This window comes from Pelobates fuscus, chromosome 1, assembly GCF_036172605.1.
Source record: "Pelobates fuscus isolate aPelFus1 chromosome 1, aPelFus1.pri, whole genome shotgun sequence".
Lineage (NCBI taxonomy): Eukaryota > Metazoa > Chordata > Amphibia > Anura > Pelobatidae > Pelobates > Pelobates fuscus.
In genome coordinates, this window is record NC_086317.1 from 487,349,313 (window position 1) to 487,369,764 (window position 20,452).

Below are 20,452 nucleotides of genomic sequence, written 5' to 3' on the forward strand. Positions count from 1 at the left end.
CTTAATGGGGACTACAGGCTGGCTAGCCCTGAGCTTGGGAGTACAGGCTGGCTAGTACAGGCTGGCTAGTCCTGAGCTGGGGAGTACAGGCTGGCCAGCCCTGAGCTGGGGACTACAGTCTGGCTAGCCCTTAATGGGGACTACAGGCTGGCTAGCCCTTAATGGGGACTACAGGCTGGCTAGCCCTGAGCTTGGGAGTACAGGCTGGTTAGTACAGGCTGGCTAGCCCTGAGCTGGGGAGTACAGGCTGGCTAGCCCTGAGCTGGGGAGTACAGGCTGGCTAGTACAGGCTGGTTAGTACAGGCTGGCTAGCCCTGAGCTGGGGAGTACAGGCTGGTTAGTACAGGCTGGCTAGCCCTGAGCTGGGGAGTACAGGCTGGCTAGTACAGGCTGGCTAGCCCTGAGCTGTGAGTCTAATAGGTAATAGTACAGCAAGACAAGCGGAAGTTCCCCGGCCAGGTTTAGTATTTGGACTTTGGGGGGAATAGAGAGAAATTGTCCTGGGTGTCCCTGCATATGGTCCTGGGTGAAGATTTTGATATGGGGTAATCTGTGTTCAGGATGTGGTTTGTGTGGGATAAAAGCAAAACAAATGGTTTGAGAGGGTCTCTCTGTGATCAGGATAATTGTGGGTGTTTGTGATAACGAGCTGGTTTGCACTCACTGTGTTAACCAGCACAAGGCACTATACAGCATGATACAGCATGATACAGCACGGCTTGCAATGGGTTTCTGTTTGAAGGAATTGGGATTTTTTGCGAGACAATGCGCTTTAGTTATATGTGAATATTACATTACGTGAGTTAGCATACATTGTGCATATAATACACAGATCAGGGCTGGGCAGCCGCAGAGTGAGGAGACTTGTATGGTACAAGTCCCTGGAAGTGCACCTGAGATTTGAGACGGGCATTACATGTCCATGTGGGTCCTCACCCCTGGCAATAACAGGGTTAATGTCCACATTCACACAGCCCCTTACTGTGCATCTAGTGCAGAAAACGCCCTTTTCTGATCCGGCACACACCGCAGAAATTACAGAAATGACTGGACACAAAATAAACGACGTATTCTACAGAATTATAACAATTTCTGCACTGGCAGATACAACGTTTAGGATTTAGTGAACAAAAAAAAACCTTATGATAGTATGATATTCTAACATTCATTGGAAGAGTCCGAGTCTTGGTATTTCCCTTGGCGAAGACGATACGGGGATGGAAGGGTCTTTCTGCTTCGCAGTTTGAGATGTCAATCCCCCGTTTGGTTAACGGATTTAGACGTTAAGAGACCATGAAGAAGATTTGAACCTGGCCTTGCCAGCGTAAGTAGTTTATAAACTTCATGGTGGCCAATAACAGCAAATGAAAAACAATACCAGAAAACGGCTAACACCACAGCCAGTCCCTGTGTCTGAATCTCCAAATGGCTCAATATGAGTGTGTCCTTTTCCTTAAATAGCGTGACACACCAGTGTCCCCTGAGCAGGGCTGCTGGGTTTAAGATCACCTGTAAGGTGAGTAGTAAAACGGTGTGAAAAATGGATGCCGGCAGCCATTTTATGAAACAAAGGCTGCTGTCATAGCAACAGCTAGGTCACTGCTATTTGACAGCCATTTTGGTCTAAAAAAAAAAATAGAAAATCAGATAAATGAATGAAAGAAAAAAAAACCAAAAAGCTTCACAAAACTCAGAATAAAGGCTCTCTTCTAATTAAATATATAAAAACATAAAAAGTCAGTGCTTGGGAGGAGACCCCTGTATTCTCGAAAGATTAACGAACACACAGTGTAAATATGGTGGTGCTGGCAGTCTGTCAATGGGTTCCATTTTCAAGCAGCATGTAGGATTGCAAAGACAGGAATATCCTGGGTTAGGAATTAGACCTTAATAGATCTGAGGGCTACCAGAGCTAAATAAGAAACGGGCTTGTAAACACAACAAGATGGAGGCCACACATGGCAAATAAGGCCACAAGAGCTATTTCCTGAGCTGGAGGTTGTCAAGAATAATCCTTTTGTGCTTGGGATCCAACACTCCAGCCTCCTCTAGGTCTTCTTCTACGATGTCACTGAAAAACAGACCGAAAGACAAGTCATTTAATATACAGTACCCCAATGCAGTGCACAGATAGATTGCGGCTTTCTTTTCATGAACTATTTACATAGACTGACAACGGACATGCATCCATCGAGTTCAGCCTCACATCCGTTTCCTCTGTTGATCCAAAAGGCAAATAAAGTTTGAAACAAACTGGGAAAAATAATCTTTATCGACCCCAGAATGGCAGTCAGACGGTTCCTTGGACAAAGAGGCTGTAACCCCACATATTAAATATTGTGTTTTTGCAAGATTTAATCCAGCCAGTTAAAAAATCTGTACAGACACTGATAAAAACCACTTCTTCAGCATCATTATTATTGAACCCTTTCCTATGCCTTAGAGTAAAACTCCTTTCTTCCAGTCTAAATGTGCGACCTTCTGTCCTATGTATAGTGCTATTATTAAATAGACTCCCAGACAAGGCCCCTTTTTCTAAACTAAAGAGTTTTACATTTCTTAACGTTTCTTCATAATTAAAATCTTCCATGTTTCTTATCAATATTGTAACCCACCTCTGCACTTATTTTGTGCCATGGTATCCTTCTTCAGAACAGGTGCCCAATATTGCACAGCATATTAAAGAAGTGGTCTTACCAGTGATTTATAAAGAGACAACATGACATTTTTTTAAATTCTGATATTAAATGTTCCTATTTATACATGACAAAACCTTACTGGCCTTAGCAGCTGCAGATTGACATTGCACGTTGCTGCCTAATTTGTTGTCTATAACAATTCCCAAATCCTTCTCGTGTGTGGTTATCCCTAATTCACTGCCATTTAGGGTGTAAGTTGCTTGTTCATTCTTTACCCTGATGCATAACTTGGGATTTATTTGAATTACTTAATAAAAACCCCTCCGGCAGGGATATCCCCCTAAAGTGAGAATTAGCAGGAATTACAATGAAACCTAACCTTGGCACATGTCTGTGATCAACAATACCATGATGCATTGCCAGAATAGCTAGCATTGATTAAGTGATATAAAACTTTGTCTGTTATCCCATTCTGATAATGAGGTTCTCTTTTTAGCACGTGTTTAGAAGTCTAGATGTGAATACTGATCAATGTTTGCTATTACAAGTCATTACAAGCAGCTGCTAATATGGATCAGTGCATTGTTATAGTGCCCTCCAATGGACACTTAGAGAACTGTACGCCTCCCGATATACATCCAGGTTTAAATGTACAGACCATAGGCATGCTCAGTAATTTAATTAGAGTGTGCCCCTGGGAATACTTTTCCTAGGTTATTTATTAATTGTAATTTTTTCTTGGGCCCCTGTCTGGTCCTGTTGTTCCAGCTTTGAGTGGGCCCTCTTCGAGTTGGCAAGACGATCAAAAAGTTATCCCTGCATAACGTCACAGAGGGGGCATTGTGGTCTGTACCAATATCAGGTACAGACCATTTTAACCCCTTAACCCCTTAAGGACAGAGCTTCGGAACCTTGTCTTTCACTTAATGACAACGGCATTTTTTGCATTTTTTGCTGTTTGCGTTCAACTGCAATTTGCATTTGACTAATTTATTGCACCGACGCATATTATATACCGTTTTTTAAAGGACAGAAAGGGCTTTAATTTGATTCAATATATATATATATATATACATGCTTATTTATTATAAAAAAAATACAGAAAAATGCAAAAAAAATTGAAAAATGTGTTGTTTTTTTTTTTTTTTACAGTTTTTGCAATAATAATGTGTGCACAATTAGTGCAGGTTAAGGAAAGTAATTAAAAATAAATTCATTTAGTTGTTCTGAATTACAGAATATATAATGTGTCTGGGATTTTAAGTTTTTTTTGGTAGTTACAGGTCACAAAGCACAAGGAGTAAAATAAACTTTTAATGTGGAGCGATTTTAGAATTTGGTATGTTTGTCTTGTAAGCGTAATAGCCATAAAAGAAAACAAAATTGCCACACAAAAGTATATATTTATATAAAGTAGACATCACAGGCTATTTACCTAAGGTTGTTTTGACACTTTCTACGTAGCCATTTCACCGCCAATCTCTGCTAAATATTGGAGTAAAATTGTGTTTTTTGGGGGTTTTCGCACATAAACTTATAACAAAGAACTTCTCATGTGTATTTTGTAAAGTTGGTGTGTGCTATTCCTGTACAAAGTTTTATTTTGTATTCAGTTAAATCTGCTGAGTAAAATGACACCCCCATTGTATGTCTTTGGCACTATTTCGTGAAGCTACAGTGCCATACAGGAGACCTGTCCTTTTCAGTATTCACAGTAGAATTTTGACTTTTTTTACATTTTAAAACTATTTTTTAAACTTTTGTTTTGCTTATTAATTTTTTTTAAACTTTCCTAAACTTTCTTAAAACTTTTTTTTACAGATTTAACATTTTTCTAAGCTTTTTTTTTTTACCGTTAACCCCCAACTAGCAGTAAGCAGCACTAACCGTAAATTCCCCATTTTCCGATAACTCCCACCCACCCCAGCTAGCAAAATATTTAATTATACAATATTTAAATTAGTTAATTAAATAAATTGAACCCCTGAGGATTAAAAAATAAATAAAAGTTATTCGTCAGGGGTTAAAAAAAATGAGATCACAGTATAATACTGTGATCTGTGTTTTGATCACTGTAGGCAGTGATCGACTGGCAGGGAAGGGGTTAATTTTTATTTGGACTGGGTAAATGGGGGTGTGTTTTTTTTTTTTTTTTTTTTTTACTTAAACGTTATTAAAACTTTTTTTTTAACATTTTAAAGCTTATTTTAAAACTTTTTTTTAACGTTAACCCCTAGTTAGCCTAACACCAAATCCCCCAATTCCCCACTAACTTCCACCCACCCCAGCGAGCTAAATTTATAATTTTAAAATACTTACATTATTTAATAAAAGAAATTAAAAAAAAAAAAAAAAAAGAATTAACCCTCAGGGGTTAAAAAAAAAAAAACTCAGATCATAGTAAAATGTAATCCCTGCCAATTGATCACTGTAGTCAGTGATCAACTGGCAGGGAAGGGGTTCATTTTTTTATTAAAATGGGTAAAGGGGGGTGGGATTTTAAATAAACTTTATTTTTTTTTTTTTACACAGGGGGCAGGATCAGCACTGATCCGTCTCCCTGCACTTCACAGTGAACCCGGAAGTGAAGGGAGGCGGAAGGTGAGTATACAGAGCACATGTGCTCGCTCTGACATGCTGGCAGAGCGGGCACATGTGCTGGGACAGCCCGATCCGGTGCTCCTGGTCTGCCTCTAATACAGAGGCAGACCGGAGCACCATTAACCCCGCGATCGCGGCGATCTGGGGTTAATTTTACTGCGTGACGGACAAGGTCCGTCACTCGTCGTTAAGGGTTTCCCCTGAGTGACGGACCTCGTCCGTCACTCGTCGTTAAGGGGTTAAGGACACATGAAACGTGTGACATGTCATGATTCCCTTTTATTCCAGAAGTTTGGTCCTTAAGGGGTTAAGGGTACTCTTAAAGTAATCTGCACACTGAAGACCACAACGCCCCCCCAGCTCACATTCCACTGGACCGCCAGGGACCCAGCCCACATTCCACTGGACCGCCAGGGACCCAGCCCACATTCCACTGGATCGCCAGGGATCCAGCCCACATTCCACTGGATCGCCAGGGATCCAGCCCACATTCCACTGGATCGCCAGGGATCCAGCCCACATTCCACTGGATCGCCAGGGATCCAGCCCACATTCCACTGGATCGCCAGGGATCCAGCCCACATTCCACTGGATCACCAGGGATCCAGCCCACATTCCACCAGAACTCCAGCTCACATTCCACTGGAACACCAGGAATCCAGTTCACATTCCACCAGAACACCAGTGATCCAGCCCACATTCCACTGGACCGCCAGGGATCCAGCCCACATTCCATTGGAACACCAGGGGTCCAGCTTACATTCCACCAGAACACCAGGGATCCAGCTCACATTCCACTGTACCACCAGGAATCCAGCTCACATTCCAGGAACCGCCAGGTATCCAGCTCACATTCCACTGGAACACCAGGAATCCAGCTCACATTCCACTGTACCACCAGGGTTCCAGCCCACATTCTACTGGACCACCAGGGATCCAGCTCACATTCCATTGGACCACAAGCGATCGGGCTCGCATTCCACTGGACCACCAGGGAAGGTAATGGGGGGAAAAGAACACACATAACACTCATATTCCCCTACACATAAACAATTCCGCTACCACACATACAACTCTCAACCAGCACACACCACTCAGCCACAATTACTCACAGAAAAAGAGCCTAGGGCTTTGGACAACCTTAATCCACTCAGCATAGGGTTACGTTCTAAACTGAGAATTGTTAGAAATTCTACATCAATAGATTTGCTGGCAGTCATACACATTACTAACGGGAGGGCACTGTGTAAAACGTGCCTACTTTGAACATTCTTTGAAGTTAAAGAAATTCTCTTTTGTTCTTGATATGGTGAACTTTGTATCATACAAACCATTTTACACAAATTAACAAATACTACATCTCCATACCTGAGAAATTCCAGGTCATCCCAGCCATTGTGTATCAGGCCTTCCTCGTACTGCTCCAGCCCGATGGTGCGCAGCCATTCCCCCACGCTGGACTCCTGCAGAGTTGAAGAATTGCGCCCTCCTTGGTACAGAGCCTGTGTGGCAAAGAGGAACATGTACAGTTACTTATTGTCACTTCTAACCTAGTTCTCAGTCAGCCATCTTCTAGCCTAGCTCCTAGTCAGCTGTGTTCTAACATAGTTTCCCAGTCAGCCATGTTCTAACATAGTTTCCCGGTCAGCCATGTTCTAACATCGTTTCCCGGTCAGCCATGTTCTAACATCGTTTCCCGGTCAGCCATGTTCTAACATCGTTTCCCAGTCAGCCATGTTCTAACATAGTTTCCCAGTCAGCCATGTTCTAACATAGTTTCCCAGTCAGCCATGTTCTAACATAGTTTCCCAGTCAGCCATGTTCTAACATCGTTTCCCGGTCAGCCATGTTCTAACATCGTTTCCCGGTCAGCCATGTTCTAACATCGTTTCCCGGTCAGCCATGTTCTAACATCGTTTCCCGGTCAGCCATGTTCTAACATCGTTTCCCGGTCAGCCATGTTCTAACATCGTTTCCCGGTCAGCCATGTTCTAACATCGTTTCCCGGTCAGCCATGTTCTAACATCGTTTCCCGGTCAGCCATGTTCTAACATCGTTTCCCGGTCAGCCATGTTCTAACATCGTTTCCCGGTCAGCCATGTTCTAACATCGTTTCCCGGTCAGCCATGTTCTAACATCGTTTCCCAGTCAGCCATGTTCTAACATCGTTTCCCAGTCAGCCATGTTCTAACATCGTTTCCCAGTCAGCCATGTTCTAACATCGTTTCCCAGTCAGCCATGTTCTAACATCGTTTCCCAGTCAGCCATGTTCTAACATCGTTTCCCAGTCAGCCATGTTCTAACATCGTTTCCCAGTCAGCCATGTTCTAACATCGTTTCCCAGTCAGCCATGTTCTAACATCGTTTCCCAGTCAGCCATGTTCTAACATCGTTTCCCAGTCAGCCATGTTCTAACATAGTTTCCCAGTCAGCCATGTTCTAACATAGTTTCCCAGTCAGCCATGTTCTAACATAGTTTCCCAGTCAGCCATGTTCTAACATAGTTTCCCAGTCAGCCATGTTCTAACATAGTTTCCCAGTCAGCCATGTTCTAACATAGTTTCCCAGTCAGCCATGTTCTAACATAGTTTCCCAGTCAGCCATGTTCTAACATAGTTTCCCAGTCAGCCATGTTCTAACATAGTTTCCCAGTCAGCCATGTTCTAACATAGTTTCCCAGTCAGCCATGTTCTAACATAGTTTCCCAGTCAGCCATGTTCTAACATAGTTTCCCAGTCAGCCATGTTCTAACATAGTTTCCCAGTCAGCCATGTTCTAACATAGTTTCCCAGTCAGCCATGTTCTAACATAGTTTCCCAGTCAGCCATGTTCTAACATAGTTTCCCAGTCAGCCATGTTCTAACATAGTTTCCCAGTCAGCCATGTTCTAACATAGTTTCCCAGTCAGCCATGTTCTAACATAGTTTCCCAGTCAGCCATGTTCTAACATAGTTTCCCAGTCAGCCATGTTCTAACATAGTTTCCCAGTCAGCCATGTTCTAACATAGTTTCCCAGTCAGCCATGTTCTAACATAGTTTCCCAGTCAGCCATGTTCTGGCCTTGCTCACAGTCAGCCATGTTCTGGCCTTGCTCACAGTCAGCCATGTTCTGGCCTTGCTCACAGTCAGCCATGTTCTGGCCTTGCTCACAGTCAGCCATGTTCTGGCCTTGCTCACAGTCAGCCATGTTCTGGCCTTGCTCACAGTCAGCCATGTTCTGGCCTTGCTCACAGTCAGCCATGTTCTGGCCTTGCTCACAGTCAGCCATGTTCTGGCCTTGCTCACAGTCAGCCATGTTCTGGCCTTGCTCACAGTCAGCCATGTTCTGGCCTTGCTCACAGTCAGCCATGTTCTGGCCTTGCTCACAGTCAGCCATGTTCTGGCCTTGCTCACAGTCAGCCATGTTCTGGCCTTGCTCACAGTCAGCCATGTTCTGGCCTTGCTCACAGTCAGCCATGTTCTGGCCTTGCTCACAGTCAGCCATGTTCTGGCCTTGCTCACAGTCAGCCATGTTCTGGCCTTGCTCACAGTCAGCCATGTTCTGGCCTTGCTCACAGTCAGCCATGTTCTGGCCTTGCTCACAGTCAGCCATGTTCTGGCCTTGCTCACAGTCAGCCATGTTCTGGCCTTGCTCACAGTCAGCCATGTTCTTGCCTAGCTTACCAATCAGACATGGTTTGGACTAGCTCCTCATTCAATCATTCTATATGGAAATGAGGGAACCGCGCCTTGTAGATAGCCTCGAATTCAGGAGATGGTCAGTGGATATGGGGAGAGAAAAGAACCAAGAGAAAACAATATAGTGAGGTATCTTCTGACAGTATCTTCTACACTATATTGTTTTCTCTTGGTTCTTTTCTCTCCACATATCCACTGGATTCGAGACTATCTACAAGGCGCGGTTTCCTCATTTCCAAAATGAACTGTACTTTTTACCAGAAGGAAAATACCCTGGTCTGGGTTGTTTTAGCTGCCTACTAATACTTTAATTAAAGCTAGAAATCCTTTATTTGTTTCATTAACATTTCTCTGCCCTAACAAGGTAGTCAGCCATGCCGTAGGGTTTTTATTTCAACCAAAAGGATAAAAAGAAGAAGCTGACTAAATAATCATTAACAGTTTATTCCGGAGGACCTCACCTTTACTCCACACTTCCTTTAAGATCAGAGTAAACAGTACAGGAGAGCACAAAGTACAAAAACAGAAAACACAAATTATCAATTGAACTTGATAAAGAATTTCAGCTTATTATTTAAATTTCCATTTGTTGTATATATCAGATTTCACATTTCCATTGTCTTAGTTAAATTGTTAGTACATTTATACTTATTATTTAACCGCTGGCTAAAGATATTAATTTATACGTATATGTAAGAAAGACACTCCCCTGAAAGATTCTGTGCATCATGGGAAAATGTATTAAAAAAAAAAAATGGAGTGTAAGGGATAACCGAAAAAGATCAAATCTTCAGATGACCTTTGGTTATTTCCCACTCCGGTCTCATACACGTTTTAGCTCATTTTTGCCATTGAAGTGAGAAAATATACACCAGCTTTCATCAGACTGATCCCACCCACAATGCGCACCCTGAACCGAAACACAAGGTAGGTTCCCCTGCACAAGATACAACAAACCAAGCCCATTGTTTCAGCCTAGTAGGGCCTCATCAGTGAGATGCATTGGAAACAAACCAAAATCAAGGACCCCATGTTTGGAATACCGATTATGAGATCCAAGTCATATTTAAAAAAAATAAAAAAAAACAGGATGGCTGGCTATGGATCATGGGAAATATAGATGACAAACAAACATCCTACCTCCTCTGCCAGATCCTCCTGAATGCTCTCTCTGATGCAGCGTGGTGGGAAGGCCAAGGGTCGTGTGAAGTCCAAGCAGCGTGGAGGCAGGTCCATTTTGCCCTTCCCTGGCAGATGGTGAGACACTCGTCCTTGTGCATCCCTGCTCAGAGGTTCAGCCTTGCCACCAGAGTAGTCCACTTCACTGAGAGTACGAGCCATCTGAAGCACAGAACAGGAACGGTCGTCCTGCATCCCGTGAGATTGGACATTACCATGAGTCTCTGCCATGTATGAAACCTGGGGGGCTGGCACGGAGGGCCTTGACTGAACTTTGGGTTGGTACTTGGATTCAGGGGGTTCACTAAATGTAACACCAACTCGAGGTTTCACAGGTCCTGTCTTCTGGTCAGCTTCTTCTGAATGGCGTGAATGCAGCTCCCCCGATGACACATAGAATGGATTGTCCAACATCTCGATCTCTGCAGATTTAGGGAGAGGAGGGGGTGGAAAGTCAGGGGGTGGCAGATTAAGGGTCCCAACATCCTCATCTGAAGAGGTTTCTTCTGACCGAGCGGCATGGGGCTGCCGACGCTTGTCTACATGTAGTGAGGGAACAGTGATCTGTACTTTGTTTTTAGCGGTTCCAGCAGAGGATAACTGCCCATCAGGGGGCAACATGTGATGTGGGACCCCCTCCAAGACGTAGTATGCTGGATTGTTGAAACTGCTCTTTACGGCTAGACTTTCACCTTCTGCCTGGCTCTCTGCTTTACACCTGAACGGTAAGAATAAGTAAAGCATAAGAAAAAATATCATACCCGTATCGCTCCGTCTTTATTATATCAAACACGTATCACTCCATGTATCATTATATCCCACCCGTATCATTATATCCCACCTGTATCACTCCATGTATCATTATATCCCACCCGTATCACTCCATGTATCATTATATCCCACCCGTATCACTCCATGTATCATTATATCCCACCCGTATCACTCCATGTATCATTATATCCCACCCGTATCACTCCATGTCTCATTATATCCCACCCGTATCACTCCATGTCTCATTATATCCCACCCGTATCACTCCATGTCTCATTATATCCCACCTGTATCACTCCATGTATCATTATATCCCACCCGTATCACTCCATGTATCATAATATCCCACCCGTATCACTCCATGTATCATTATATCCCACCCGTATCACTCCATGTATCATCATATCCCACCCGTATCACTCCATGTATCATTATATCCCACCCGTATCACTCCATGTCTCATTATATCCCATCCGTATCATTAGATCACACCCGTATCACTCCATGTATATTATATCCCATCCGTATCACTCCATGTATATTATATCTCATCTGTATCACTCCATGTATATTATATCCCACCCGTATCATTAGATCCCACCCGTATCACTCCATGTATATTATATCCCACCCGTATCACTCCCGTATCACTCCCGTATCACTCCATGTATATTATATTCCACCCGTATCACTCCATGTATGTTATATCACTCCCGTATCACTCCATGTATGTTATATCACTCCCGTATCACTCCATGTATGTTATATCCCACCCGTATCACTCCATGTATATTATTTAACTCTCGTATCACTCCATGTATATTATATCCCACCCGTATCACTCCATGTATGTTATATCACTCCCGTATCACTCCATGTATATTATATCACACCCGTATCACTCCATGTATGTTATATCACTCCCGTATCACTCCATGTATGTTATATCACTCCCGTATCACTCCATGTATGTTATATCACTCCCGTAGCACTCCACGTATTATTTAACTCCCGTATCACTCCATGTATGTTATATCACTCCCTTATCACTCCATGTATATTATATCACACCCGTATCACTCCATGTATCATTATATCCCACCCGTATCACTCCACGTATATTATTTAACTCCCGTATCACTCCATGTATATTATATCCCACCCGTATCACTCCATGTATGTTATATCCCACCCGTATCACTCCATGTATATTATTTAACTCCCGTATCACTCCATGTATATTATATCACTCCCGTATCACTCCATGTATGTTATATCCCACCCGTATCACTCCATGTATGTTATATCCCACCCGTATCACTCCATGTATATTATTTAACTCCCGTATCACTCCATGTATGTTATATCACTCCCGTATCACTCCATGTATGTTATATCCCACCCGTATCACTCCATGTATATTATTTAACTCCCGTATCACTCCATGTATCATTATATCCCACCCGTATCACTCCATATATGTTATATCACTCCCGTATCACTCCATGTATATTATTTAACTCCCGTATCACTCCATGTATGTTATATCCCACCCGTATCACTCCATGTATATTATTTAACTCCCGTATCACTCCATGTATAATTATATCCCACCCGTATCACTCCATGTATAATTATATCCCACCCGTATCACTCCATGTATATTATTTAACTCCCGTATCACTCCATGTATATTATATCCCACCCGTATCACTCCATGTATGTTATATCACTCCCGTATCACTCCATGTATGTTATATCACTCCCGTATCACTCCATGTATGTTATATCACTCCCGTATCACTCCATGTATGTTATATCACTCCCGTATCACTCCATGTATGTTATATCCCACCCGTATCACTCCATGTATATTATTTAACTCCCGTATCACTCCATGTATGTTATATCACTCCCGTATCACTCCATGTATGTTATATCCCACCCGTATCACTCCATGTATATTATTTAACTCCCGTATCACTCCATGTATCATTATATCTCACCTGTATCACTCCATGTATAATTATATCCCACCCGTATCACTCCATGTATATTATTTAACTCCCGTATCACTCTATGTATCATTATATCCCACCCGTATCACTCCATTTATGTTATATCACACCCGTATCACTCCATGTATATTATTTAACTCCCGTATCACTCCATGTATATTATTTAACTCCCGTATCACTCCATGTATATTATTTAACTCCCGTAACACTCCATGTATATTATTTAACTCCCGTATCACTCCATGTATCATTATATCACACCCGTATCACTCCATGTATATTATTTAACTCCCGTATCACTCCACGTATATTATTTAACTCCCGTATCACTCCATGTATATTATTTAACTCCCGTATCACTCCATGTATGTTATATCACTCCCGTATCACTCCATGCATCATTATATCACACCCGTATCACTCCATGTATCATTATATCACACCCGTATCACTCCATGTATCATTATATCACACCCGTATCACTCCATGTATCATTATATCACACCCGTATCACTCCATGTATATTATTTAACTCCCGTATCACTCCATGTATATTATTTAACTCCCGTATCACTCCATGTATATTATTTAACTCCCGTATCACTCCATGTATGTTATATCACTCCCGTATCACTCCATGTATCATTATATCACACCCGTATCACTCCATGTATATTTAACTCCCGTATCACTCCACGTATATTATTTAACTCCCGTATCACTCCATGTATATTATTTAACTCCCGTATCACTCCATGTATATTATTTAACTCCCGTATCACTCCATGTATATTATTTAACTCCCGTATCACTCCATGTATATTATTTAACTCCCGTATCACTCCATGTATATTATTTAACTCCCGTATCACTCCATGTATATTATTTAACTCCCGTATCACTCCATGTATGTTATATCACTCCCGTATCACTCCATGTATCATTATATCACACCCGTATCACTCCATGTATATTATTTAACTCCCGTATCACTCCACGTATATTATTTAACTCCCGTATCACTCCATGTATATTATTTAACTCCCGTATCACTCCATGTATGTTATATCACTCCCGTATCACTCCATGCATCATTATATCACACCCGTATCACTCCATGTATCATTATATCACACCCGTATCACTCCATGTATCATTATATCACACCCGTATCACTCCATGTATATTATTTAACTCCCGTATCACTCCATGTATATTATTTAACTCCCGTATCACTCCATGTATATTATTTAACTCCCGTATCACTCCATGTATGTTATATCACTCCCGTATCACTCCATGTATCATTATATCACACCCGTATCACTCCATGTATATTTAACTCCCGTATCACTCCACGTATATTATTTAACTCCCGTATCACTCCATGTATATTATTTAACTCCCGTATCACTCCATGTATATTATTTAACTCCCGTATCACTCCATGTATATTATTTAACTCCCGTATCACTCCATGTATATTATTTAACTCCCGTATCACTCCATGTATATTATTTAACTCCCGTATCACTCCATGTATGTTATATCACTCCCGTATCACTCCATGTATATTATTTAACTCCCGTATCACTCCATGTATATTATTTAACTCCCGTATCACTCTATATATCATTTTATCACACCCATATTACTCCAGTCCCACTCACCGTGCCAACGAGGGATCTTCCTTAATGGTAACAGGTATGGCAATGGGTGGGCGACCAGTGGCATGGGCCGAGCCTTTCTCAGGCTCCTCAAACAGTTTCTGAAGAGTGGGTCCTGGTGACTCTGATGGAGAATGTTTCCGACTTGCAGACCTGAACGTAAGAAACCGTGTTTTAATAGTGAACTTTACAAGGACAGAAGGTCTTCATAGAAATATCCATCACACAGCCTGCTAGTTTCTCCCAGGGAATAAGAAACAGAAATAGAATGCGCACAGTATATATTGTACTATAGCAGAGCGGACACACATCTCATGTGTTTCTCTATTGCCCAACACCCACAGTGGAATACAGGCTGCTTTCATTGCTCCCCTCCTCCCAGCTCTGGCTTGTTCACTGATGATGCAGGTTATAGTAAATGGTACATTACTTGATATAGTCGTGATTGGCTCGCACTGTGGGAGGCTTCCCTTTGATGGCCCCTGTTTCATCTTTATCAACACTGATCCACTCTGCAAGAGAAGGGGGAATTAATAGCTCAGCAGCTGTATTTAACAGTCCAATATATGTATGGGGTATTTACCAACTTAATCTATGTGTGGGGCATTTACCAACTCAATCTATGTATGGGGCATTTACCAGTTTAATCTATGTGTGGGGCATTTACCAGCTTAATCTATGTGTGGGGCATTTACCAGCTTAATCTATGTGTGGGGTATTTACCAACTTTTTATCCAGTCAGTCTGTGGTGGTGGGGTGGGGGTGGGGGATTTATCCAGTCAGTCTGTGTGCAGGGGTGAGGGGGGGGGGATTTATCCAGTCAGTCTTGGGAGGTATGTATCTAAGTGTTGGGGGGGATGTCAGCTTATTTGTGGTGTTTAGGAGAGTTTTCTCCTGCGATACCCTTACCGTACAGGCGCTCTCTGGTTCCCATGCGTTCGGCCGGTACGCGCACCTTCATGGAGCCACGGATGTTGCCCGTTTCCTCTCCGCGGTGAGACAGGTAGGTCAGGAACTGTTGTGATGTGCTGCCAATCATGGACTTCAGGGCGATCACACACTCACCTAGGGGCAATTTACAAAACAAAGAGTTACTCAGTCGATCTTCCAGGAGCTATATAACACATTTTATTCCTAATAGACAAGAAGTTTGTATATATAATTTACACAGAAAAAATAAATAATAAGAAAGTTCATTAAATGATAGCTTCACGTTGATTTCTCTTACCATAGGACTCGTACCCATCCATGGATTTCACTGTCAGCAGCAGGTGTTGGTCCTGCAGGTACTCAATGTCCGACAGAATGGGTTTCAGCTGCAGGAACGACAAATTCACAGATTAAATAGAAATCATGGACACACGAAACCAAACACAAGAGTTCTACCAATAGCATTACAAGAAAAAACATATAAAAATGAATGGAAAATGAAGATGCTCTTTGTGCACTCTTATAGTCTTACTAGATCCAGATTAAAGGTAGCAGGTTGGACCCAACCATCTACCAGCTCACAGTACTTCCACTGCTTGCACCCCTGTGAGTTGGACAAACCACTTGATTGGTTAAATGTGTTATCTGTGTATGGGTTTAATCTACCCTATTGGGATATTTACTGAAGAGCGAATTGTAACAGAGTTAACAAATAATGGATATATAAAAATTACTTTTCAATTAATTTTGAATTCACCATGAAATCCCTAGTTAGTGGATAAACAACTCAGGGTTAAACAGTTGTGCAAACTTTAAACATGAATCTAGCACCGGCGTAGCTTGTCACAGTGCGAATGCCCTCCCATAACGCACATCGTACACAGAAAACATTATCCTATCTGAGATAGAGCTGTAAAGAGAGCGCAGAGACATCAGGAAACGGCTACAAAGTACTGTTATTATGGATGTGACGAGAGCAATCTCGCCACATTGCATTGGAGAAGCCTGGCTGCCCGCCTGCTGCCTTTGGACTATGGCCCTGGGAGATTGGGCCCTTTAAAAACAGTATTCGGCCATACCAGAGTGTATGTCACTCATTCTGGCCCTTTAAATACAGTGGGGTCATTTGGTACTTGCCCTGTGTGAGCTGTGGTAACCCAGATAGCTATGCCATGGAGCCTATTCGTGTGATTAAAGACTTTGGCTCCATGGCGATTAAACTGTATTCGGTTGGTCTGAGTGCCATTCACCTAATAATGTGCACTCAGACCTGAGCTATCTGGGGATATGTGAAATGTCTGTGTGTTATGTGTAAAATGTGACTTTATGTATTTTAAAGTGTTTTATGTTGTTTTGCAACCATGTGGTTAATGGGCCCTGTAAAACCATGCTTCCAGAAGGTCAAATGCACATTTGTACTAACTTTTGATCCCCTGGTCCAATTCGTATGATTTTTGAGTATGTTGTTCCCCTGAATGGATTGATTGTGAATATGTATTTTTATGCGAATGTGATGTATATTTCGGGAGTTATGAATGTTGTGTAAAAATTGTATTTTCCCTACCTATGATAATTGTATTTTCCTGTGTGTACAGATAATTAGTTTACAGGTAGAGGGGAGGGCTATGTGTGGGATGTAACTATTGTGTGATTGGTTAATGTATGTTACTGTGTGTGTTCCTCCCCTTCATGGGAGCACCTAATAAAAAGGGCTGCAAGCTAGCAGCCAGAGAGTTCTATTTTTACCCTCAACTTGAGTCCTGTCTCTTATTGGGGGAATCTGCTACAAGGGATTGCTATGCTAGGCATATTCCCTTGCTATAATCACTGAGCTCTTGTAAGAGCTTGTTCCTGCTTCGTTCTGAAGGGAGATAGCTGCAGCCTGCGGTGCTTATGGTGTCTGGTGGAGTGCTTGGAGTCCTCTGGAAGCGCTAGGAGCATCTTTCAACGGAGGTACCCAGTCGGGGTGCCAGGCGATCCGTTACAATGGATACGGTGAACTTTCTCATTATCCAATCTGAATAATGTTCATCTACTTGGTGACTTACCATCGGGAGCTGTTTCGATGACCACTGCACCTTCAGGAAGTTAATGTTATCGACGCTCTGACTGTCATTCTCACTACTCTTCTTGAACTCTGCGTGAGGAAGATATAAAACAGGTTTCAGTGTTACATAGTAAGTGGTCCAGTCATGGTGCTGTGCATTTCACAGAATACTAGAGGTCACTGTTTTGTTATAATGTGCTCGCTGTGCTCTGGAGAGAGATTTTCTGAGTACAGAAGTTACAGGAGTTACTATTATATTTAGTGTAAATATTTCCTACAATATTATACTGTACACACGTTTTACATAGAGTTTAAAATTGCAGCAAGTAGCTGCCAGTGTACCACGCGTTTCACAGTAGATTTAATAGCTGTAGGGAGTAGTTGTGAGCATGATCACATTTCTCGATGGTTTAATGGCAGTGGAAAGCAGATTTTAGTGTGCTACAAATTATACAGCTAGTTTATTGACTTTGGGGAGTGGGTGTAAGAGTACCACGCGTTTCCCAGTAGATTTACTGGCTGTAGAGAGCAGCTTTCAGTGCGCAGTGTACTTTGGACTGTGTTTACCAGTTACGAGGAGCAGAATAGTGAGCATTTCATGACAGTGTTTTTATTGATTTTCTGTGTCGTTTTAAATCTGTGAATAGCAAATCATCCGTAGAAACCAAGTCATTGTGTAACCAGTCTCCTGAGTGAGCTTAAATGAATCATTGCACAAGTAACCTAGACTGCCTCTCCAGGGCTCAGTGACTGTGTGTGGGTTCTGAGAAGATGGATTACCCACAATAACCTGCTTTGGAACGGAGAGACAAAGCGATGGGGACTCACCTTCCAGACAGCCAGAGTAAAACTCAATAAAGAACTTTGTCCTGCTGGCAGTCTTGACGATGGCTTCAATGCTCTCAAATTCAATGACAGCCTGTTCGGACGGCTTCAGGAGACCTGAGACACACAATTCAAGACACTTACAAAGAGTCTCCAGGAATGCACGCAAAATGGCAGTTTAAACCCATGCGCCATGCAAGATCTACATTAAACAAACTGGATTTTTAATGTTTTGATGTAAAGACCAGAAATCTGACAAACTAGCGTTATGATGTGAAGCAGAAGGTAAATTTTAGACTACAATATTCAAAAAACGATTCACCTTTCTTGGACACAAACTGGGACGTCACGCCAACTTCAAAGGATCCAAAAACGGGAGAGTGATCACTGGTCATGATGTCATCGGAGCATCCTGCAGAAATACATGTAATTTACAACCCTAAATATAACGAACAATCACAGAGTTTTATCCATTCTAAAAGACCTTTAACCATCCTGACTTGTCGATGGCGTGGTCCTTTAACAGAGGCCCTGGAAGTGGAAAGTGTGGTTTTATTTGCCCCAAATGGCATCCCACAAGACTAAGCATGTAGCTAGATGCTATGAATTGGACACAGAACACGTGTGTAATAAAGCCATGTCCTCCTTACCATATGAATTGCATATCACATGTGTCTCTGGGTATGATTTCCACAGGATCCGGTCACACCAGGATGGCACATTTGTGCGTACCTGAGATTGCATCAAAATAAAAAAAAATTATAATTAATCCTTTAACTAAAAAGAGAAACTATGAATAAATAAGATTATTCTTACATATCACTTCAATTCTACAGTGAGAGCTGGGAGTCCGTTATCTATTAATATGAACAAATCCACTAACCAACAAATCCAACAAACAGAGGTCCATCCACTGAATACTATAGCAGACATGTCCACACACAGAATCTATAGAACACATACAGGAAATGTAGAGAACATAAACAGCCACGGAATTTACACCGAGCAGAGACATCCACAGAACACAACGAGCAGAGACATCCACAGAACCCACACGGAGCAGAGTCATCCACAGAACACAACGAGCAGAGACATCCACAGAACACACACGGAGCAGAGACATCCACAGAACCCACATGGAGCAGAGACATCCACAGAACCCACACGGAGCAGAGACATCCACAGAACCCACACGGAGCAGAGACATCCACAGAACCCACACGGAGCAGAGACATCCACAGAACCCACACGGAGCAGAGACATCCACAGAACCCACACGGAGCAGAGACATCCACAGAACCCACACGGAGCAGAGACATCCACAGAACCCACACGGAGCAGACACATCCACAGAACCCACACGGAGCAGAGTCATCCACAGAACACACACGGAGCAGAGACATCCACAGAACACACACGGAGCAGAGACCTCCACAGAACACACACGGAGCAGAGACCTCCACAGAACACACACGGAGCAGAGACCTCCACAGAACACACACGGAGCAGAGACCTCCACAGAACACACACGGCGCAGAGACATCCACAGAACTCACACAGATCAGAGACATCCAGAGAACATACAAGTTTAGACCACCCAAGTGCAGTATGTGAAAAATATATAAAAGGATAAATTTATCTTGGGTTGTCATTGAACGGGTGAATCTGGATGTAAGAGGAGGGGATATTACGAACAAACTCAGACAGAGGGAGGGATTCTGGATCCATAGGTTAAAAACACTTCAGCCCTTAGGGCTGAATGTGGATTTTGATTTAATCTGCTTTTTATAATTCAACTTTAGAATTTGTTTCCTTTTTCAATTTTTTCCTTTTTATTTTTATTTATATTTATTTTTATTTTTATTATTTTTATTTTATTTTTTATTAGGCTTATATTGTATTCCAGAATCCCTCTCTCTGTTTTTTCTCCACTATGCACTTACCCCAGATGTTTTACTTTTTATTTTCATTTTTACTTCTGTACTTCACTTGAACCTTGTTGTTATGTTATGATGTTCTACCTTATCTAATTTTGGACATCTTCTAACTGCATATAGATGATGTCTCTCATAAATAGACTGTGAGTAATGGATGTGA

The 20,452-nt window shown here is 42.2% G+C and overlaps 2 protein-coding genes across 3 annotated transcripts in view; one reads left to right on the top strand and one right to left on the bottom strand.

Annotated features, from left to right (window-relative positions):
* Positions 1 to 20,452, top strand: part of CLPB (ClpB family mitochondrial disaggregase) — a 476,081-nt gene that overhangs the window by 236,169 nt on the left and 219,460 nt on the right. The gene's annotated exons all lie outside the window — the stretch shown is intronic.
* INPPL1 (inositol polyphosphate phosphatase like 1) overlaps positions 217 to 20,452 on the bottom strand; it is a 122,441-nt gene continuing 102,205 nt past the window's right edge. For both annotated transcript variants that reach the window (XM_063432767.1, XM_063432776.1), the window contains 11 exons: positions 19,006 to 19,087; positions 18,678 to 18,767; positions 18,359 to 18,472; positions 17,532 to 17,620; positions 15,782 to 15,869; positions 15,463 to 15,618; positions 14,984 to 15,065; positions 14,557 to 14,706; positions 10,059 to 10,815; positions 6,609 to 6,742; positions 217 to 2,071 (listed from right to left, as the gene is read on the bottom strand). In XM_063432767.1, coding sequence (XP_063288837.1) covers positions 1,981 to 2,071; positions 6,609 to 6,742; positions 10,059 to 10,815; positions 14,557 to 14,706; positions 14,984 to 15,065; positions 15,463 to 15,618; positions 15,782 to 15,869; positions 17,532 to 17,620; positions 18,359 to 18,472; positions 18,678 to 18,767; positions 19,006 to 19,087 — 1,833 coding nt within the window. In that variant the 3' untranslated portion in view covers positions 217 to 1,980. The remainder of the gene's footprint in view (positions 2,072 to 6,608; positions 6,743 to 10,058; positions 10,816 to 14,556; positions 14,707 to 14,983; positions 15,066 to 15,462; positions 15,619 to 15,781; positions 15,870 to 17,531; positions 17,621 to 18,358; positions 18,473 to 18,677; positions 18,768 to 19,005; positions 19,088 to 20,452) is intronic.